The 21330-nt window shown below is 39.9% G+C and overlaps 1 protein-coding gene across 2 annotated transcripts in view; it reads right to left on the reverse strand.

Moving 5' to 3' along the window:
• Nucleotides 1-21330, reverse strand: part of SORCS3 (sortilin related VPS10 domain containing receptor 3) — a 611216-nt gene that overhangs the window by 284347 nt on the left and 305539 nt on the right. For both annotated transcript variants that reach the window (XM_017944309.3, XM_031652096.1), the window contains exon 4: nucleotides 3330-3488. In XM_017944309.3, the coding sequence (XP_017799798.1) occupies nucleotides 3330-3488 (159 nt within the window). The remainder of the gene's footprint in view (nucleotides 1-3329; nucleotides 3489-21330) is intronic.

Here is a 21330-nt window from a genome sequence, read left to right on the forward strand (position 1 = left end):
CAAGTCTCCTGTAGCTTTGGGGTAGCATTTGGGAAAGTAAAGCAATTGGATATTGTCCCTTTAAAATATCATTCAATTAGGTCTTTTGTAATACATACAACGTAAGGAGATAGCCTTACCAACTCTAAAGAAATTGCTAGTGCATTTCATCAAAGGCACAATAATGGAAACTTCGATTCACTCCTCACCACAAACATCTCCCTTTGATGCTGCAGTTACCTTAATACTAGCACTTTTCATTTTCTCTAGAAGGAAACAGCTGCCTTCAAGCATGCACATCAGAGAAGGCTCTAGTCTGAAATAACACATTTGTATATCAATCTCAACTACACTTGCATTTTCATTTGCTGCTGCACAGCATCACTCTCCTTGACTCTAAACTGCTAAATTACCTCCAAAATAAAGAAAAACTCTTCTGCAACCTCGATGACTGGGGCTAGGTGTTTTATGCCATCTCTGCAAGTGTTGCCAGGGGTATCATCTGCTTTCACACATCATTTATTTAAAAGAAGAATGGCCAGGCACTGGTTAGAAACTTTATGGGCCTCAAGAACATTCAGCTACTTTACGCAAAAGATGTCAACAAGAAAGAGTACCTAAGGAATAATATATCTAGAAATGTGCAGTGTGATTAGAAAAATCCATCAACACCTACTGCCACATTTTCAAATATTTTTACTAAGAGAAAGAGCAGCCACCAAGTCTGAAAGTATTTTGAATGCATTATATCCACAAGGGTACTTCATGAGCAACGCCCCAGATGTTCTCAGTGCTGTGGAGAGGGAGGAAAAGGATACTCTTAGATACACAGGAGACATATTGCATTTGGTTTATCAACCTCTTGGTATGAGGAGTCTGTTGCCTCTAACCTAGCTTGTCTCTGTACAAATAAAAATAAGCTTTAAGAGTTCTGAGCTTCTTATAAATAAATTACCATGCAACCATTTAATGACATCTGAATAATTTACTTTTTTCAACACCATTTCAAAATTTCTGACTACACTAAGCCTCTAAAGTCACAGACTATCTGACATTTGGCTAAGTCTTTCATACAATATCCACTTGATGCCATGAAAGAAATGTATTTGCAGTGGCTTTTCCTCTGCAAATGTCATGTGGGTGTCCTTAGGGGATTGCATCAAGCACCTGGCGCCCACCATGAGGCTTGGTTAACGAGACATAGAAAGGTTACGTTGAAATTACTGTTTAAAGGTGCTGACATCACATGAACGCAAGCACACACACACACACAAATTCACAATCACATATTCAAATATACACTGAGGAGCAACTGTTTCAGTATTTAATAGAGCAGAATGAAGAAGTTACTTCAACCAAAGTTGTTCTGTGGATATCCCTATGAGAGACAGTGCTCAGAATTATCTGTTTCCTTTTACTGATTGATTCCACAACATTATTGCATAATAGTTTGGCATCAAGCACTGTAGTAAGATTACGGAGATGTCAGGAAATACAAAGAGGAAATCATCTAAAATCCCTTTTCTTAAGTATAAGTTGATCAAATATAGAGAGCTGCAGAATTTCAGCGTTCATCCATTAATTCATTCATCTAACAGATAGACACTGAGGACTGATTACAAGATAGAGCTTGTAATCTAGTGAGGAATGCAGATGACCCCAAAAATCAACACAAAATCTCATCTGTGACAAGTGTTCTGAATGAGGGGTACATAGTGCTATGTAAAAGAACATCAAAAGGGATTTGATTTTGTCAGGGAGTTAGGGAAGGTGTCCTGAGGAAGTGATGCTGGATCTGAGATCTGACGATGACGAGGCTTACATTAAAGAAGAGAATTCCAGGCACAGGAAAGGGAGCAAGGGGGACAGGTAGGGCAAGCAACTGAAAGATTCAAGGGGAAAGTGGTAACAGTGAGCCAGGAGAGAGAAGGAGGGACCAAACCAGGCAGGGGCTGGTAATATCTATTGGGGACTGTGGTCTTTAGTTTGTGAACAAAGAGGAAATGTGAGAGGGGTTTAAGCAAAGGCATACAATCATTATATTTGGGAAATATTTTTTCAGGTTGTAGTATTAACATACTGGAGAGACTCTAGCAATCATTCAGATGACAAATGAAACTTACATTTGAGTGGTGGTGGTAACAGAAAGAAGAGGATGGAATCAAAAGATATTTAGAAGTGGTAACAGAAAGAAGTGGATGGAATAAAAAGGTATTAGATCCCATGATTGATCACAGATAGTGGGTTTAGAACAAGGAAATATTAAAGATACTCCCTCGGTTTCTAATTTTGTAATTAAATGGCTAGAGAGAGGGAATACTGAAAGAGAGCCAGCTATGCTGGGGAGAGATCCCCAGTTCATTTCTAGAATACATTGAGTTGAGAGGTTTTGAGGCATACAAGAGACAGACAATGTTATGTATGCAGCTGGATATACGTATTTGGAGCTCAAGAAGGAGGTCTTATTGGGGTCACTAGACTTTTAATGTACTTTTAGAAAATAACAAAATGAACTTCGTTTGAAGCTTCCCTTCTATTACTCAACTAAGAGCAAGGGTATATTCCAATTTCACCAAATCAAGGTGGCATGGTATGATAGAATAAGCCTAGACGTGGAATCTAATAACATGCACTTAAGTCCTGGCTCCTCAGCTTCTAGCTTGGAGGGTTTGAATAAGCACCTTAGCCTTTCTGCACCTTGGTTTACTATGTCACTGTAAAATATTATGTATATCCTACCTCTTTAACAGGGTTGTTTTGAATAAGGTCAAATGAGTAAAATTATAAAGAAAGTCATTTTTAAAATGTGAAATATGGTGACTCACACCTGTAATCCCAGCACTTTGGGAGGCCGAAGTGGGCAGATGACGAGGTCAAGAGATCAAGACCATCCTGGTCAACTTGGTGAAACCCCGTCTCTACTAAAAATACAAGAATTAGCTGGGCGTGGTGGTGGGCACCTGTAATCCGAGCCACTCAGGGGACTGAGGCAGGAGAATCGCTTGAACCCGGGAGGCGGAGGTTGCAGTGAGTCGAGATCGCGCCACTGTACTCCAGCCTGATGACAGAGCGAGACTCTGTCTCAAAAATAAAATAAAAAATAAAAAAAAGAAAGAAAGAAAAGGAAATAATAGCATTGTCAATAAGTGAAATATACCTGTCTACCTATTTTCATACTTAAGAGCAGAAAGAAAAGTTAGTTGTTGCAGGCAAAATCAATGATGAAATGATTTGGGTTGGAATGATGAAACGTCACTGAATTCCCTCTAAAATCTGGACTAAGAAAACCAGTGATTTTCACATGGTGGTACCTGGATGACAAGATGTGAATGAAAATAGTATTTATTCACCTTTTGATCCAAACTGTAGGCCAGCACCCAGTCCTCTTGCTTGGGATGAAAGAGCAGGCTCTGGATATAGAAGGTGAGCCGATACTTCTGATAGGTGGCCCCTTCATCGGAGCTGATCAGTATGCTGCTCTCTATTTCAGGATCACTGAGAAGCATAATCTAAAGAAAGGACAGAGGGACAAATACAGACAGAGTTAGTAAAGAAAGTTAGGAAAGAATAAATATAATAACTTTAATCATAAATAAGTCATTGGTATTTGTACACTATAGCATAAAAAGGGGCATCTGGGCCTCTGTATAAAATACTTGTATTATCTTTTCTCCTGATTTAGTGTCTTATTGTTGAATTGAGGTGAAAATAGGGGGCAAGGCTAGGTCTGCATATAGAAGGAAGTTTCATTTTTGATGTCCATCTTTTAAGCGCTGGGAACTTTTTTTGTGGTCTGTCTCCTGACCTTGGGACAGTCATCTCTCTTTCTCTCTCTCTCTCTCTCTCTCTCTCTCTCTCTCTCTCTCTCTCTCTCTCTCTCTCTCTCCCCCCCCCCCCCGACCCCCCCATCCCTTCTCCATGTCATTGTTAATCACAGCATTGTTCCTTTTGGTCATGAGAAGCTCCCTCCCCCACTGCACTGCCATGCTGCCATGATCCCACTGTTTGTTTTGTTCTTTCTGAATTGTTTTATGCATTCAATTAAGTGGTTTTATGATTCCTTTGTTAGAGATATTTTCCAAAGCATATAGCCCCAAAGGTCCTTGGGCAAATATTACTCCCACAGAAGGTTTATCATCTTCCAGTCAAGGGGACAGAAATATTGTAACGAAAAATCTTTGGCATCAGAGAGGCCAGGTTCAAATCTCAACAGTTCTCTGTTAATATTGTATCATCTTGAGAAAGTTACCTAACCTCAGTTTTCTCAATAATAACCTGACTCTGATAATATCCAAACTGGCTTGGAGTATATGGCATAATGTATATTCTTTTTTGTTGTTGTTGTTTTTAGTAGAGATGGGGTTTTGCCAAGTTGGCCAGGCTGGTCTCGAACTCCTGGCCTCAGGTGATCTGCCTGAGTACGACAATTACATTGATCTCACTAAAGATATGACTACATTTTTAGTATTTAAACCAATAAACGCTTAGACACCCAGACTTTTCCATTATTTAAACTCATAGCAGCCTTTGATACTGCAACAATTCCATCTTTTTTGAGGCATTCTCTTCCAGCGGCTTCCATAACCCCATGTTCATCTATTTTTCCTTTTCATTTCATTTGGATACTCAGTTTTCTCTTATTATCCTTTAACTGTGACCACTCTTTAACCCTCCATTTTGACTTTCTTCCTTTTCACTCAATATACTATTACTCAGTGACATCTTCCATTCCTGATTCTTTTCCTTTTCCTTTTGAAAATCATCGCCTCCTGGGGAAAACTCCTAAATCTCTGAGTCTCAGTCACAGATTTGGAAGCTCTGCTGCCTGGAAGATGCTTCTATTTAGATGCCCCACAAGCACCTTGAGCTCCAGATGCCCCACAGAGGCACCTGATCCCAGCCCTACTGCTTCTCCAGTATACCCAGTTCCATGGACGTTTCCACCAACTATCCATGTTTAGCAAAAAGCCCAAGACGCATCCTTGACTCTGCTTTCTTACCTTCTGAAAGAATAAGTCTATGAGGCCAGTGTATTTTACTTTTCAATTAACTCTTAACGCCAAATCCATTATCTCCCTACCTATTGTGATTGTCTTAGTCCAAAACATGCAAATCTCTCTCCTGGATTACTGTAAGACAACTCTAGCCAGTCTTACCACATTAGCCTTATCCTTTCCAATCCATGTTTCACACTGTGGCCAGAACAATCAACCTGTAATACAAATCTGATTCTGACATTCTATCACTTAAAACCATTCAATGGTTTAATCGATCTTCCTATATTCCAAAATCCTTAAAACATCCTAGCAAAATCTGTACCCCTGTTTATGTCCTGGCTTCATCAGCAGCACAACCTTTTTGGAATGTACTATCCAGCTCAACTCGGCTTCTCTGAGTTCCTGAAAGAGCAAGTGAATTTATTTCCTCTTAGAGTTTTTCCTATCTTTGCATATGTTGCCACCAATTTTCTATCATGGAGTCTAAACCATAAGGTCCAGAGTATAAAATATAGTCCCCCAAATTTCCATATCTTATAAAATAAAAGTGTTAACTAGCAGAATTTTTTAAATGTTACCCAGAGCATATATTAGTATTATAAAATAAGCTTTAAAACAAATTTAGGTCTTTTAAGTGCTAAGATTCATAGTCCTTTCCCTCTTTTTTTCCTTTACAGCTTCTAAGACAAGCTTACTTTCTTTCCTCAAATATTTGCTTTGGCTTCATTGAAATAAGTCATCACTAGTTATCAGCACATTTTTAAGAAATGGAGCAGTATAATAACTTTTTTTCACTCATGTATGAATAATGCAGAGAAATACTCTTAGAGTAATCACAGACCAAATAACTTCCTCTTCCCATGGCACTATGAAGGGGTAGGGGAAACGGGTCAAAGCACTCAAGCTGCCCTTGAGAAAACCTACCAGGAAGCATCTGTGGTGCTCGCAGAGTTTGAGAGGATGAATATAATGGGTAAGAAGGAGGCTTTTTGGCCGGGCGCGGGCTTATGCCTGTAATCCCAGCTCTTCGGGAGGCCAAGGCGGGCGAATCACTTGAGGTCAGGAGTTCAAACCAGCTTGGCCAACATTGTGAAACCCCGTCGCTACTAAAAATACAAAAATTAGCTGGGCGTGGTGGTACACACCTGTAATCCCCGCTACTCGGGAAGCTGAGGCATGAGAATCACTTGAAACCTAGAGGTGGGGGTTGCAGTGAGCCAAGATCACGCCACTGCACTCCAGCCTGGGTGGGCAGAGTGAGACTCTGTCTCAAAAAAAAAGCTTTCATAACCAGCCTCACTTGCTTCACACCATGTACCAATGGTCTACATAACAGGCAATGAAATCATTTTTCCCCTGGTGCAGAAAAATTAAACTGCTTATTTTATGCAGGTATAAAAAAGCTTCATGCCTATGATTTTAATTAGAAGATAAGACCAACATCATAAATGAACTTTATTTTATATACCGTGAGTTACAATATACTAAATGAGTGTTACCATTGAACATCTTGTGCAATGTATTTTCTTCCCCTAGCCCTGTTTCTTTCTGTGCACACATGCACACAGAGACACACACAAGCCCACCTGCACACCCACATGCACATTAATCCACACGCAACACATATGTGTGAGCACACATGCACTAACATATAAGAGATGCTGCATTTATGTGCACACACACATACAGAAATTTATATACAATAAAGCATATTGATATTGAGTGGCAGTTTTATGGAGCTTTTGTTGGGGAGAGTACATTTTTATTACTACCCTTCTCTGACATTCTCATCAGAAATTATTTGATATACTTTGCTACCACTGGCAGTGTCTCTATTCAATTCAATTTTTTGAGAAGAATGAAAGGAAGGGAAATAGACACTGACATATTCTGGATTTCTAACCTATGCTGGGCATTTTACCTGATTTTTATTAAAATCTCACACAAATCATGTGAAGTAGGTATCATGAGTTATATTTTACAGATAAGGAAACTGAGGCTCAGGAGAAAAGCAACTTGACTATTACTCCTCTAATTGCCTCAAAACCCACACCTTCCATGCTCTGTACACGCACAAACACACACACACACACACAAAATCATTTTTTAAAGCATCTCTGAGAAACCCGCCAAAAATGCAGCTTCACTCATCTCAATCTCTGAGCACAGGAGCATCAAGCATTAAAATAGTAGGAATCTAAGAGGAAGATATAAGTTAGTTGTAGGTGCTCAAAAATAAAAAAGGAGGAGGCCATACTATTTATATAAATATAATCAGAGAGCAAATATTTTGTCAGAAGTTAAGCCTCAAGGTAAATATGTGTATTGTATATTCACGTACCAAATCTATAAAGAAAATCATCCCATGTCCACTCAAATTTTTCTTGTTACACATGGATTTCAAATCCCAATGCCTGTGAGGGCAAAGCAGGTAAAGTGAGCAAATGAAGCAGACAAGGCAAGACAAGGACTGGTGAGGACTGTGTCAAATCGGAAAGTGTACATCATTCCCTCAAAATATTTAAAATTGGGTTTTTAAAAAACATTGTGCCCAAATAAAATATATCTGTGGACTGAATTTATGGATGAGGCATGTGACTCTTGCTGAAGTTGTGATAGCATGTTTCTACAAAAACAAAGACACTTACAAGCTTACCTTTCAATGTATAATTATAGGTATATAACATACAATTTATGGCAACGGCTGTTTAGATATCGTGAGTTCTGCATTTATGTGATTTGGGCAATACGAACAGGACAGAGATCCCACTAGAGATTTTTATTTTGTTTTGTTCCTCATTCTGCTTTGATTCTTTATAAAGCAGTTTGTCCTGACATGAGACCTGCAGTGGGTATACATGTGCTGGAAGGGGAGGAGGGGTTTTCATATATGGTTTTGCAGATTGTTAAGGTTATAGGCTCTCAATGCAGATGTCATTAGAACAAGCTCCTCAGACTGACACTTCACGTGTAAACAGAAAGAAGTTACTCAAGGCCAGGCGTGGTGGCTCATGCCTATAATCCCAACACTTTCAGAGGCCGAGGCGGGTAGATCACCTGAGGTCAGGAGTTCGAGACCAGCCTGACCAATACGATGAAACCCTGTCACTACTAAAAATACTACAATTAGCCGGGTGTGGTGGCACGTGCCTGTAATCCCAGCTACTCGGGAGGCAGAGAGAGGAGAATTGCTTGAACCCAAGAGGCAGAGGTTGCAGTGAGCTGAGATTGCTCCATTGCACTCCAGCCTGGACGATGAGAGTGAAACTCCATCTCAATTATCCCAAGTCTATTATTTCATCTAGAGAAAAAAGGAGATGGTAATTGTACCTACCTCGTAGTACTATTGAAAGGATTAAATGAGACAATGATTAAAGGGGCTTAGCACACTATCAGGCACATAAGTACTAAATAAATGTTAACCTTTACCTTTAAATTACCCAAGATAAGGCCAGGCATGGTGGCCCACACCTGTAATCCCAGCACTTTGGGAGCCTGACGTGGGCAGATTGTTTGAGCTCAGGAGTTCAGAACCAGCCTAGGCAACTTGGTGAAACCTCATCTCTACCACAAAAAAAAAAAAAAAAAAAAAAAAAATTAGCATGGTGCCGTGGCATGCACTTATAGCCCCAGCTAACAGGAGGCTGAGGTGGGAGGATTGCTTGAGCCCAGGCAGTTGAGATCATACAACTACACTCCAGCCTGGGCAACAGAGCCAGACCCCATCCCCCCCACCAAAAAAAATTACCTAGGATAAGAGCACAACTGAAGTCAGAAGCGATGCCAAGCAAGTTGGAGACAAATCAAGGTGATTCGGGGATTATTTGCCTGCCTCTTGACTACCATCATTCCTGAACTTTGTGGAGAAAATTGCAAAAGGTGGGCATAGAGGCGCCTGGGGAGTTGCTGTTCAATGGTTATAAAATTTCAGTCATGCAAGATGAAATAATTCTAGAGATATGCTGTACATACAATGTGCATATAGTTAGCACTCTATTGTACACGTGGAATTGGGTTAAGAGGGTAAATCTCATGCTGTCTGTATGTGTGTGTTTGCCATAATTTAAAACACAGAAAAGTGTCAGGGAGAAAAACATCATATTTTAGTGTTTTATGTTTTACATTCACTTTACATGCATTTTGCATTTCTGGTAATATTTTAAGAAAACGCACTCTATTAATCAATATGAATACTGCCAGAGTAAACACCAATTGGTAGATAATTGTCAATTTGCTAAACACAATTGCTGCTTTGAATGAACGCTCTCATCTCTTCACTGGACGGCTATACCCCATGAGGAGACTAAACATGACACTGCCTTAGGGTGAGAACTGCAGACAATCAAGTTCCTATGATTTAGCCATTCACTGTAAATGAATCATCTGTGTCCAAGATTAGGGATGGACAAGCTTTAGAGATTACCAACATACAAATGGTCCAATATCTTTTGGGAAAAAAAAACAAAAAACTTGTAATGCTTTCTGAAGGAAATTCCTGAGAATGTGGAATAACAGTGATCCTAAGTTTAATGGTATATTGCAAATTGCAAAGGACACTCAGGGAAGTCAGGAGTCAGACAGGGGCTATGCTTAGTCAGCTTATACTCTCAAAAGCCTGTCAGATTATCTATGTCCAAACCAGTCAACATTAGTATCGAAGATGTCAAAATCCTCCCCAGAAATCTTTCCACAGTGCACCGTTTCCTGCTGCTGAGTGAGTCTTAACAATATCATTGATGAATATGTCACTTTATTCAGTTGCGTATTCTGTTTCCTTTGTGCAATCTATTAAAATCAAGTGAAAGCTAAAGGTTTCTCAGTCTCTCACTCTGCCAGAGATCCAGAAAGTCAAGGAAAACATTCTAGTTCAACGTTTTGGGCATGTTCTCAGAATAGGAGCAAACAGACGTTTCTCTAAATAGAAAAAAAAGAAAGGCTATAATTTACTGTATAATTGAGTCCTAATGGTAGACTTTTAGCAAAGTTAGTGTTCAATAAGAAATAACAATAATATCAATATGAGCTCTTAGAGTATAAAACAATGACAGCATAGCTATCCCCTAAACCCACTGATATAATTGATAAGTTGTTGAATATTGACTTCCATACAAACAGAGCCTACTATAGATATGGCTTTTACTCACAATATACCAGCATTCGTTCTTTGAACAGTGGTTCTTAACTGAGGGGAAATAAGGGGTCATACCAAGGAGATATTTTGCAATGTATGGAGATATATTAATTATCACAGCCAGGGGCAGCGGAGTTCTCGTATCTAGTGGGCAGAGGCCAGGGATGCTGTAAAACATGTGACAAAGCACAGGACAGTGACTCACAACAAAGAATTATCCAACACAAAATGTCAATGATGCTGCAGCTGGGATTGTTACACATAAAATATGTAAACTACATATAAATGTCACAGAACACCAATATGCATTTATGCTAATACATATGCTATCTCACCTATGGCCACAATACATGCCATTCTTTTTGCCAAGATTAGACTCCCCACCTTTCCACCCGAATTCATTATATTAAGCTTATTTATACTTGTTTCTCAGGATTTAACATAAGCATAGGAACAAAACTACAGTCGTTGAGGCTATTCAAGAAAAAAAAATAAAGTATAAAAATAACAAGAAAACAATCCTATTTAAAAAGTGGGCAAAGGACTTGAATAGACATTTCTCCAAAGCAATACAAATGACCAGTGAGCAAATAAAAAGATGTTCAAAACCACTAATCATTAAAGAAATGCAAATCAAAACCACAATGAAATATAACCTCACACTCATGGCTACTGTTTAAAAATAAAAACTAAAAAACCAGAAAATAACAAGTGTTGGCAGGGATATGAAAAGTTGGAACCCTTGTGAACTGTTGGTGGGAACAAAAAATAGTGCAGCCACTACAGAAAACAGTATGGTGGTTCATCAAATAATTAAAAATAGAATTATTATATCATCCAGCTATTCCACATCTGGGTAATACCCAAAAGTGAAAGTGTCCAGCTGTGTCAATTGCAATTGATGGTCAAGAAAGATGAGTACCAAGAATTGACCATTGAATGTAGCATTGTGGAGGGTATTGGTGACCATGGCCAAGACAGTGGAGTGAAATAGGCAGACAGTCAGTATTGATGCAAGTATAAATTGGTGTGACTACTCTAAAATGCAATGTGGCAACATGAAACATGACTCTTGCAATTGAAAGCAAGGTCTCAAAGAGAGATATGTTTACCCAGTGCTCATAGCAGCATTATTTACAATAGCCAAAAGGTGAAAGCAACCCAAGTGTCTATCAATGAATGAATAGATAAACAAAATGTGGTATACACTACAATGGAATATTATTCAGCCTTAGGAAGGAAAGAAATTCTGACACATGCTACATGGATGAACCTTGAAGACATTATGCAAAGTGAAATATACCAGTCACAAAGAAAAAAATACTATATGATTGCACTTATATGGGGTACCTAAGGTAGTCAAAATCATAATGACAAAAAGTAGAATGGTAGATACTAAGGCTAGGGGGAGAGAGAAATGAGGAGTTGTTGTTTAGTAGGTATAGAGTTTTAGTTTTGCAAGATGAAAAGAAATTTGGAGATTGGTTGTAAAACAATGTGTACTTAACACCACTAAACTGTATACTTAAAAATGGGGAAGATGGCGAATTTCATATTATTTGTATATCCCTACAATGTTTTAAAGTAAAAAATACATATAAAAATAAGACATGAGACTAGAGATAAAATAACAGGCTAATGAACACTTTAATCAAACAAACATATTCGCACCATTTATTCATCCAACCTATTGACTGAGGCTTTACTCCATGCCGGGCTCTATTCTAAGGACCTAGATCAGAGCAGTAATCAAACCAGAACGAAAATACTTTCCCTCATAGAGCTTACATTCTAGTGAAGGAAGAATAAACAACAGACAGACAAGTAAAATGTGGCATATCAGATGGTGATAAGGCCTTTGGAGTCAAAGAAAGCAGAAACGGGAAGGGTTGGTGCTGAAAGACTGGCTGTGTAGTTTTAAATCATGTGGTCAGGAAAGGCCTCATTGGGAAGGCAGCATTTGCAAAAGAATGTAGGAGCCCAGTAGGCTGGAACAGAATGAACAAGGTAGAGTGTTGGAAATGAGGTAGGCAAGGAAACGGGGACCCAGCAAGGAAACGCGGATCCAGGCGTTGATGTAAGAACTCCGGCTTTATCACAAGTGACGCAGAAAGTATATGATACACATACAATGAGCAGGGCTCTGATAGGCTAGGGTTTGTTTTTTAATCCTCTCACTCTGGCCACTAAGTTGTCGAATAGAGCATTGGAGGAGGTGGGGAAAAAATGAAAGAGACCGGGAGAGGCTCTGTAATGACCAGAAGGGACAGATGAATGACCTGCACCAAGCTAGAGCACTGAGGTGCTGAGGGGTAGTCAGTTTCTGGGTGTATTTTTGGAAGAAAGGTTAAAAAGATCAGCTTACAGATTAGATGTGGAGTATCAGAGAAAATGAGATGACCCCTTAAAAGATTTTTAAACTGTACATTACAAATTGGAACTAATTCAAATTATCTGATAGGTTTGGGGCCTGAACAACTGGGAAAGTGGAATTAGCATTTATGAGATAGAAAAACAGGTTCAGGGCTTTAAAAATAAAGAATTTGGATTTGAAATGCTTAATACAGATCCAAACAGAGATGTAAGTAGAAGAGGGATGTACAAGGCTTATATTCAGGGGAGAGGGCTGGCCTGCAGATAACAATCAAGGAGACATCAGAGTCTGAATAACACCTAAAGACGTGAATCTAGAGATCACCATGACAGCAAATACAGACAAAAGAGAGTCCAGAGAACTGAGCTCTATAGTATGTTTAGGGTCAAAAAGATAGGGACAGACCAGGAAAGGAGCCTGAGAGGGAGAAGGAAAACTCAAAGAGTGAGATACTCTTAAAATCAAGGAAAGAAAGTGTATTAGGGAAGAGTGTCCAGCTGTATCAAATGCAGCTGATGGTCAGGTATAAAGAGTTCCGAGAATTGGCTACTGAATGTAGCAACAGGGAGGGTATGGGTGACCATGGCAAAGGCAGTGGAGTGAGCTAGGCAGACTGTCAGTGTTGTTGCAAGCATAAATTGCCATAACCACTCTGAAAACCAATGGAATGAGACTCTCATAAATAATCATAACTTTAACTCTGTAAATTCCCTTCTAGGAAACTATCTAAGGAAACCATCAGAAACCCAATAAAAGGTTTATGCACCTGTAGGTTCAATGCAATGTTTTTATAATAATACAAAATTAGAAATAACGACTATATTTGATAGGACCATGACTAAAGTGAGCTAAAGCCATTCAATGGAATATTATGCAGCCATTAAAATGAATTCAACTACTTTTATGACATATGAAAAACAATCATATGTTTACACGGTGCATAAAATGCAGGCTGGACACACATGAAGCATCATCTCAATTTTGTTAAACATTGCTTATATTTCTTGTCTGTACTTATCCATAGTAGATGACTTGAAACAAAAATTCATAAGTTAACAGTGGTTATTCCTGACTGGCAAGATTATGAGTATTTTTTATTTTCTTTACACTTTTCTATTTTCCCCAAATTTTCTGCAATGAGCACACACTTCCTTTATAATCATAAAACATTATCTGTCTACACACACACATATACACACGCATATAACTTCTTGAGAAAACGTGCTATGCATTTCCTGCTCTTGGAAAATTTGAAAAGCTAGTAAATATCTGTCCACATGGTGAGCACACGTCGTGGTGCAGGACAGGTGTGTCATGACGGTGGGGTAGTGATGAAGCCCCAGTGTGGACAGGAAAAAGAGCATCTCCCAATTCAGGGAGTGGTATTACGGACCTCCCCTCTAGAGTATGAATTTCCTGCCCCAAACTATCCCATGCAACACACACCGAATGGATTTCCCCCAGCCCAGCTCTGATCATGGAATCTTCCCTCCACAAGAAATGCCAATACTCTCTACATGTCTTTAAAAACACACCCAGCATCTCAGACATTTAGTGGGCTCCCATGCTGTTTTTTAGGCTTGACCTCTTCAACATAACCACTTGCTCAAGCCAAGCTGTGCCTCAGAGTTTTTTCAAATCACTGTGCTTACTGCAACAATCCTATCTTTGCCAATGCTACTCCCCTACCTAGAAAGCCCAGCATCCTCCCTGCTTTCCTTCAAGTCCCATTTTAACTCAATCCCTTCCATGAAGCCTCCTGAGTGCTCCAGCTGAATGATCTGTCTTCCAAGAACTCCACCAGCAAATTCATAATCACATTGAACTGCGATTTTATGTTTAAATATATTTGAAATTTATAAATACATTAATATATTTTAAAATATTGGTTATTTTATGTTTTATTTGTGTTTACTTCATTTTGCCACCTTGATATTATGTTCCTTAAAGGCAGGGAGCTTTGGTTAAACAACATTCTCTGGTCTTCTTTGCTGCACTGCCTGAAGCACGTGCTCAATAAATCATGTGATGCATGATTGAGTGAAGGTCACTCAAAGATTTCTCAGTTTGCTTGACCAAATATTCAGTGCATTGTATTTGGGGCTCATCAGTGCCCTACTAGACAGAGAAGCTAGCTTCGTCTCCATAAAGGCAGTCAGCAAAATCTTTACCTGAGGCACTGTCCCTCTGCCAGCCAAGGCATTACCAGTTGCATATGCAGTAGTTGGCATTCAGGTCAGTATTCCTCTGCTACTTCATATTATTCTTTTGTATAAGTTGGATATAGAGAAAGTTAAAAAATTGGTGGCCACATTATTTTTCAGTCAGATACTTATTTCCAATAATTTTAAAAAGCAAATCTAACACCAGGAGAGAAGTATAAAGAAGTTTCATAATTCAAAAAAATGCAGAATACAGGATGGGTTTCGAAGTCATTTTGCTTATTTTTGATATTTTGATTCAGGGCTTTTGTTTGTTTTTTTTCTCCACATTAGGAGCATTAAAGCAAGATACAAACTCAGACATGCATTTCTAAGATCAGACGGACTAAGGCACAGGTTAAATAGGATGAAGACATGTGAGTTGGCACAATGTTGTCACAGGCATACATACCTAACCAGGTGTGTTTGCTTTTCAGAAATATCTAATGAGTTTAATCAAGATCATCCAAGGCATTTGTTGCTTCAAGCATCCAAGTTGCTACTGTGCACATCTGGGACCACAGTGGGACCCCAGAATTAAGAATCACTGTTCCAAAGCCTAAAATCACAAAGGCAATGACTATATGAAAAGATAAGCAAAAAAATGCCCACCAGCATGCTTATTATCTACCACAAAACAAACCTAATTTATAAGCATCTTGTTGAAGCTGTGTAGGAGGAAAAGCCTGAAAAAAAATCAAGTGCACAAGAGACAGTAAATGGAAATTAATTGCACAGTATTCATTATGGCTAATTTAAGAATTGCAGATTGTCACTAATATTTATTATTTATTGTATTATCTTTAGTATTTCTTCCAGTGAACATCAAAAAACGGGGGGCTTTCATATGTTCACCTGCTAACTCTATTTTTTTTTCATTGGACCTTAAATTCTTCCTATAGGAAGTCTCAAACTTGAGATATTTTCAGGGATTGCTATGGTTTAGATATTTGTCCCTTCCAAAACTCATGTTGAAACTTAATCCCCTATGTGACAGTTTTGAGAGATGGGGCCTTTAAGAGGTGATTGGATCATAAGGCTTTTCTGTCCTCTAATGTATCAAATCCACTCACGGATTCATGGATTCAATGGTTAATGGATTAATGGATTATCATGGGCATAGAACTGGCATCTTTATAAGAAGAGGAAGAGAGATCTGAGCATAGCATGTTGGCATGCTCAGTCCCCCTTGCCATGGGATACCCTGGTCCACCTTGGGACTCTGCTTAGGGTCACCTTCAGCAAGAAGACACTCACCAGATGTACCTCCTTGACCTTGGACTTCCCAGCTTCCAGAACTATGAAAAATAAATCCTATTTCTTATAAATAACCCAGTTTCATGTGTTCTTTTACAAGCAATAGATAATGAACTAAAACAGGAACCTAAACCTAGATATCTGGGGAGGATTATTACATTTAGGAGAAGGAAGATACACTTTAAGTTATCGTGAGGAAAACAATCTTGGGAGTAAATATAGTTAGAAATATCCTATATCCTGGTCTAGCTGAAAGCGCCTATGCAGCCAAGAGCTTCATCATCATTGGTAACGTCAGTACATCTGGGAACACTGTATTGCCCAGTAAGAATCGTATCACATGAACATTCCTTAGAACTCAACTGCCCATCCCCAGTGACTGCCTACACATGTGAGGGGCCGGGGTGGGCCCCCAAACATCTAAATGCTGGTTGTGATCAACACAGAACAAAGGCAACTTGCTGCTACAACAATCCTTTGAGACAACGGACCACATTAGAGACCAGGCTATAATAACCAACGGTGCCTCAGAGTCCGTTCACCCAATCAGGAACTGTCCTGAGGAAAGAACAAGGGGTACTGATCCTATTCTCCCAGAGGAGAGACATTTAGCTCCCAGAAAACAATGAAAACAACAAGAAGTCAGGCTGTACAAGGAGTTGGCAGATGTTCAAAGCACTTGGTTGGTCTGTGCTTTTACCCCCAGCTCAAGACACCTGTGCTGCATGCCTTCACCCATGGGCAGAGTTAATTCCTACCGAAGTCTTTGGGTTGCATGGCATTTTACAGTTTGCCAAGTTCTTCCACAGCTCTTGTCTCCTTGATCCTCACTCTACCCTGTGAGGAATGTGAAGCAGGTATTGTTACCCCTGTTTTAGTCTACAGGGGCTCCTATAAAAGAATATACCCTGGGTGACTTATGCATACCCAACACTTATTTCTCACAGCTCTGGAGGCTGGGAAGTCCAAGATCAAGGCACTGGCAGATTCAGCATCTGATGAGAGCCTGCTTCCTTGTTCATAATGAATGCTTTCTCACTGTGTCCTCATGTGATGTAATGAGGAGAGAGAGTTCTCTGACGTTCCTTTTAAAAGGATACTAATCCCATTCATGAGGGCTCTGCCCATGACATAACCACCTCCTGCAAGCCCAACATCCAAATACCCTCACGCTGGGGGTGGTTAAAATCTCATATGCATCCTACGATTCGTATGAATTTGGTATGTGTAGGGAAGAATAGCATTCAGTTCTATAGTATCCCCTCTAGTAATTTCCTGTTGCTGCTCTTACAAATCATCCCAGACTTGGTGACTTAAACAATATAACTTTATTATCTTACCTATCTGCAAGTCAGAAGCCCAAAATGAGTCATTTTAGCCAATGAGGCTAAAATCCAGGTGTCTGCAGGGCTGTGATCCTTTCTGGAGGCTCTAGGGGAGCAATATGGTTTGTCTCCGTGCCCCATCCAAATCTCATCTCAAATTGTAATCCCCACGTGTCCACGGAGGAACCTGGTGGGAGGTGATTGGATCATGGGGGCAGTTTCTCCCATGCTGTTCTCGTGACAGTGAGTGAGTTCTAAAAAGATCTGATGGTTTTAAAAGTGTGGCACTTCCTCCCTCTCTCTCTCTCCTGCCATCATGTAAGATGTGCCTTGCTTCCCCTTCAACTTCCACTATCATTGTAAGTTTCCTGAGGCCTCCTCGCTATGTGGAACTGTGAGTCAGTTAAACATTTTTGCTTTATAAATTACTGGTAGTTTTTTATAGCTGTGTGAAAACAGACTAATACTGGGGGAATCTGTTTTCTTTGCCTTTTGCAGCTTCCAAAGGCTGCCCACTTTCCTTGGCTCCTGGCCCCTTCCATCTTCAAAGCCAGCAGCAGCTAGTCCAGCCTTTGTCATACCACATCACTCTGGTTCTTCTTCCTCCCTCTTTCCCATTCTCTAGATTACAATGGCCCACCTGATAATCCAGGGTACTCTCCTTATTTTAAGATCAGCTGATTAGCATTCTTAATTCAATCTAGAACTTTAATTCCCTCTTGCCATATAGCTGAACATATTCACAAATTCTGGGGAGTGGGGAATTTTGGGGAGGTGGTTATTCTGCCTATCACACCCATTCTACAACAAAAGTAATGCCAGGGCTCAGTGACTTGCTACTCAGTGACAAGTGGCTACTTATTGACAATTGGCTACTCAGTGACAATTGATTACTAAGTGTTAAGACAGATTCAAATTCAGAATTTTCCCTCCCAAGTTGAGTGTTTTATCCTCCTTGCTGTACTCTGTATTGGTGACATAGCAAAGGAGACAGAGGGCACAGCAAGGATAACAAAGAATTAGTGCAAACAAAGGCAGAAAAGAACCAAACAGAAAGCAGGAGGAAAAATGAGATTTTTTTCTTTTTTCAACCTAACAGATCTTCTCCATGGGTGTTCTCTCATCCTGCCCTACCCACCATCATCCTGCTTTTATGGGATCATCCCTTCAGCTGCAAATTTGACCCCATTATCCCAAAACAAAAGAGCTTGTGATCGTAGGTGTTTGGGTTTTTAGGGTGTTTGGTTGGTTGGTTTTGCTTCCTTTCTCAATGTGAAGCAGAAGAGGAGGGGACCAAGGTAGCAATTTTGCCAGGCAGGTAGTCTCTGTAATGATCCATCATTCCGTGCCAGGTGGTCCCCAGACAGGCAGGGAAGAGAAAAACACAATAACAGTAATAAACAGAGAAAAGGGTCTTTCAGATAACTACATAATGAGCAGCCCCAGCTGCCTCAGCCAGAGAGAGTGGGAAGAAGTAGGGGAGGAACGACTGAAGAGGTAAGAAATGGAGGAGCCCAAATGTGATGGTTTTGTATTTTGTCCAAGTGACTGCTCTGAGTGTGGGGTGTGTGTGTGTGTGTGTGTGTGTGTGTGTGTGTGTGTGTGTGTGTTCTTTCCTTATTGCAGAAAGAAAGAAAACAATACCACACAAACTTTTGCAAACTTTTTGTGTTGTTAAGGACAGAACAGCACATTTGTCAAAAGGTCCCACTGCCACTTCTGATTTCAAAGTTCCACAAAGGATCCACTCCTATGGTGATTTAGATTAATCGCTTCTCATTAAGAGCCAATAAACAAACCGCATTCAGAATGCTCCTTTCTGCCACAGCCCACTGTTGCCATGTATAATTTCCGAAAGGGAAAGCAGAGGAACATCAGAGAGTTGTCAAGCGTAATTTATAGGTTTTTAAGATCGAATCATTTTCTATAATATTAGATTAAATGACAGTCTATATTAAAGAGGAAATTACATTTCACCTTGCTTTCTTCACTTCCCGCACTCCGCCCATTTTGAGCTAGGGTTTTAGAAATGCTCTAATCCCAATGCAAAGGGCCAGAAATATCCTGAATTATGTACCTGAGAAGGATCATCCAATGGATGTCCATGCACCCAGCATTCTGTCCAGAGAAGATGGACAAGAGATAAGTAAGAATATTCTCTTAGCAGAGCCAAATTATCTAGGAACCGCTCAGGGCACCCTACACTCTTCAACCAGAGCTGTGTCATCGGATCCCAGTCACACTCACTACAGCTCCAGGGTATTCATTTTGGTGTCTGTGGGGGTAAAAAATTACAGAGAATAAGTCAGTGGTCTTAATGGAATCTCATCACCTTTGGGTTTAGAATCAAACAGACTTTGCTTTTTCATTTGGTCATTCAGTTATGTGGTCGATCATTCCCTCACATTCATTTATTGAGGCTCTAACTATGGGCTAGATTCTACAGTAAACAGGGAACACACAGATGAGAAAGACACAGTCAAACCCCACCTCCATCATCTATTAACTCCTTGATTTCAAGGCTTCAGTTCTACTCAACTGTAAAATAAAAAAAAAAATCACTTCCACCACCACCACCACCATGGTGGGTTGAGAGGAGATGATGAGAAGGAGAATTAACATTTGGAAAACTCTTGTCACATAATACGTTCAACAAATGTTGGGGCTTTCTTTCCCTTCCATGTCCTATGGTGTTTCCGAACAGTTATTTTCAACTAAGATGAGGGCAAACACAGAGAATCAGTTTGTGTAAGGACAAGAGTCCCTCGGGTTGCACAGCTGAGATGTATGAAGTAAAAACAACAATGTAAAGGCTGATAAACACTGTTGCAGAAGGATGTGCACATTCCCAAAGAACAAGAAAGGAAGATTGGGACAGTAATCCATTACTGAGACTAACTTGTCATTTGTAATGTCAGATTATAGAGAGCCAACTCTTTAGCCTGGAGGTCACTGGTTCCAAGAGAATGTTCCAGCCCCATGTCCCCAGAGTGCATATATTCTTGAAAAGAATCACAGTTCCCCAAATATCTCACTTTCCCATCGTGATGTCATTGCTGGGGTTATTCTTTGTCCTGGAAGGCTCTTTTTTACACTCCATACCCGTAAACCCTATCACTCCCTCAAGGCCATATCCAAATGCCACCACCTCTAAGAAAGCTCTGTGGATTCTTCCTCGGCCCTCTGTAGTACTTTGTAGACCTTAAAACTACCTACTTAAGTTACAGTAAAACTGTAAGCTCTTTTGTGGCAAGAAGACTTTTTCTCATCTTTTTATCCTTCCCAGAGCCCAATTTTGTGTCTTTCAGGAAGGGCTCAAAAGATTGACTGCTCTGCTCCATGGTGCTTGCATTTATGAACCCAGCCAGAAGAAGCCCCCAGGTCATCCCTGCAGGAATCTTGGATGAAGGAAAGGAGTGAAGGCAGAATCTTGAGATGGTTCTTATTCCATTCAGCAGTACTCATCTCCACTCTCACTGCATTCATGGGCCAAAGTAATTTATGGAGCCAAGCCTGCTCCCATTGAGGGTGGTGGGTCCAATCCTCCCAAAGGGAGAAACCCAGTAGTGGGAATATTCTGTACAAATAATACAAATCTAACTCCTAAGTATATACCCAACAGAATAAAAAGCAAATAAACAAATACACATGCATGCCTGTTCATAGCAGTTGTATTCACAAAATGTGGCCGAAACATGTGGAAACAATCTAAATGTTAATTAATGAATGAATGGATAAACTGATTTTGGTAAACACTCAACGGAATATTTTCAGCCATATAAAGAAAGGAAGTAGTGATACATGCTACAACATTAACAAACTTCAAAAACACTACGGCAGGTAAGAAGCAGCAGAAACAAAAGGTCACATCTTGTATGTTTCCATTTATATGAAATATCCAGAAGAGGTAAATCTGCAGGGAGAAAATGCAGACAGGTGACTGCCAGAGACTGGGGATACGGGGGAATGGGAAGTGACTACTTAATGGTCACAGGGCTTCTTTTGGGGGCGATAAAATGCTCCAGAACTAGATAGAAGCGATTGCACCACATCATGCATGTACTAA

This window comes from Papio anubis, chromosome 11, assembly GCF_008728515.1.
Source record: "Papio anubis isolate 15944 chromosome 11, Panubis1.0, whole genome shotgun sequence".
Classification (NCBI taxonomy): Eukaryota; Metazoa; Chordata; class Mammalia; order Primates; family Cercopithecidae; genus Papio; species Papio anubis.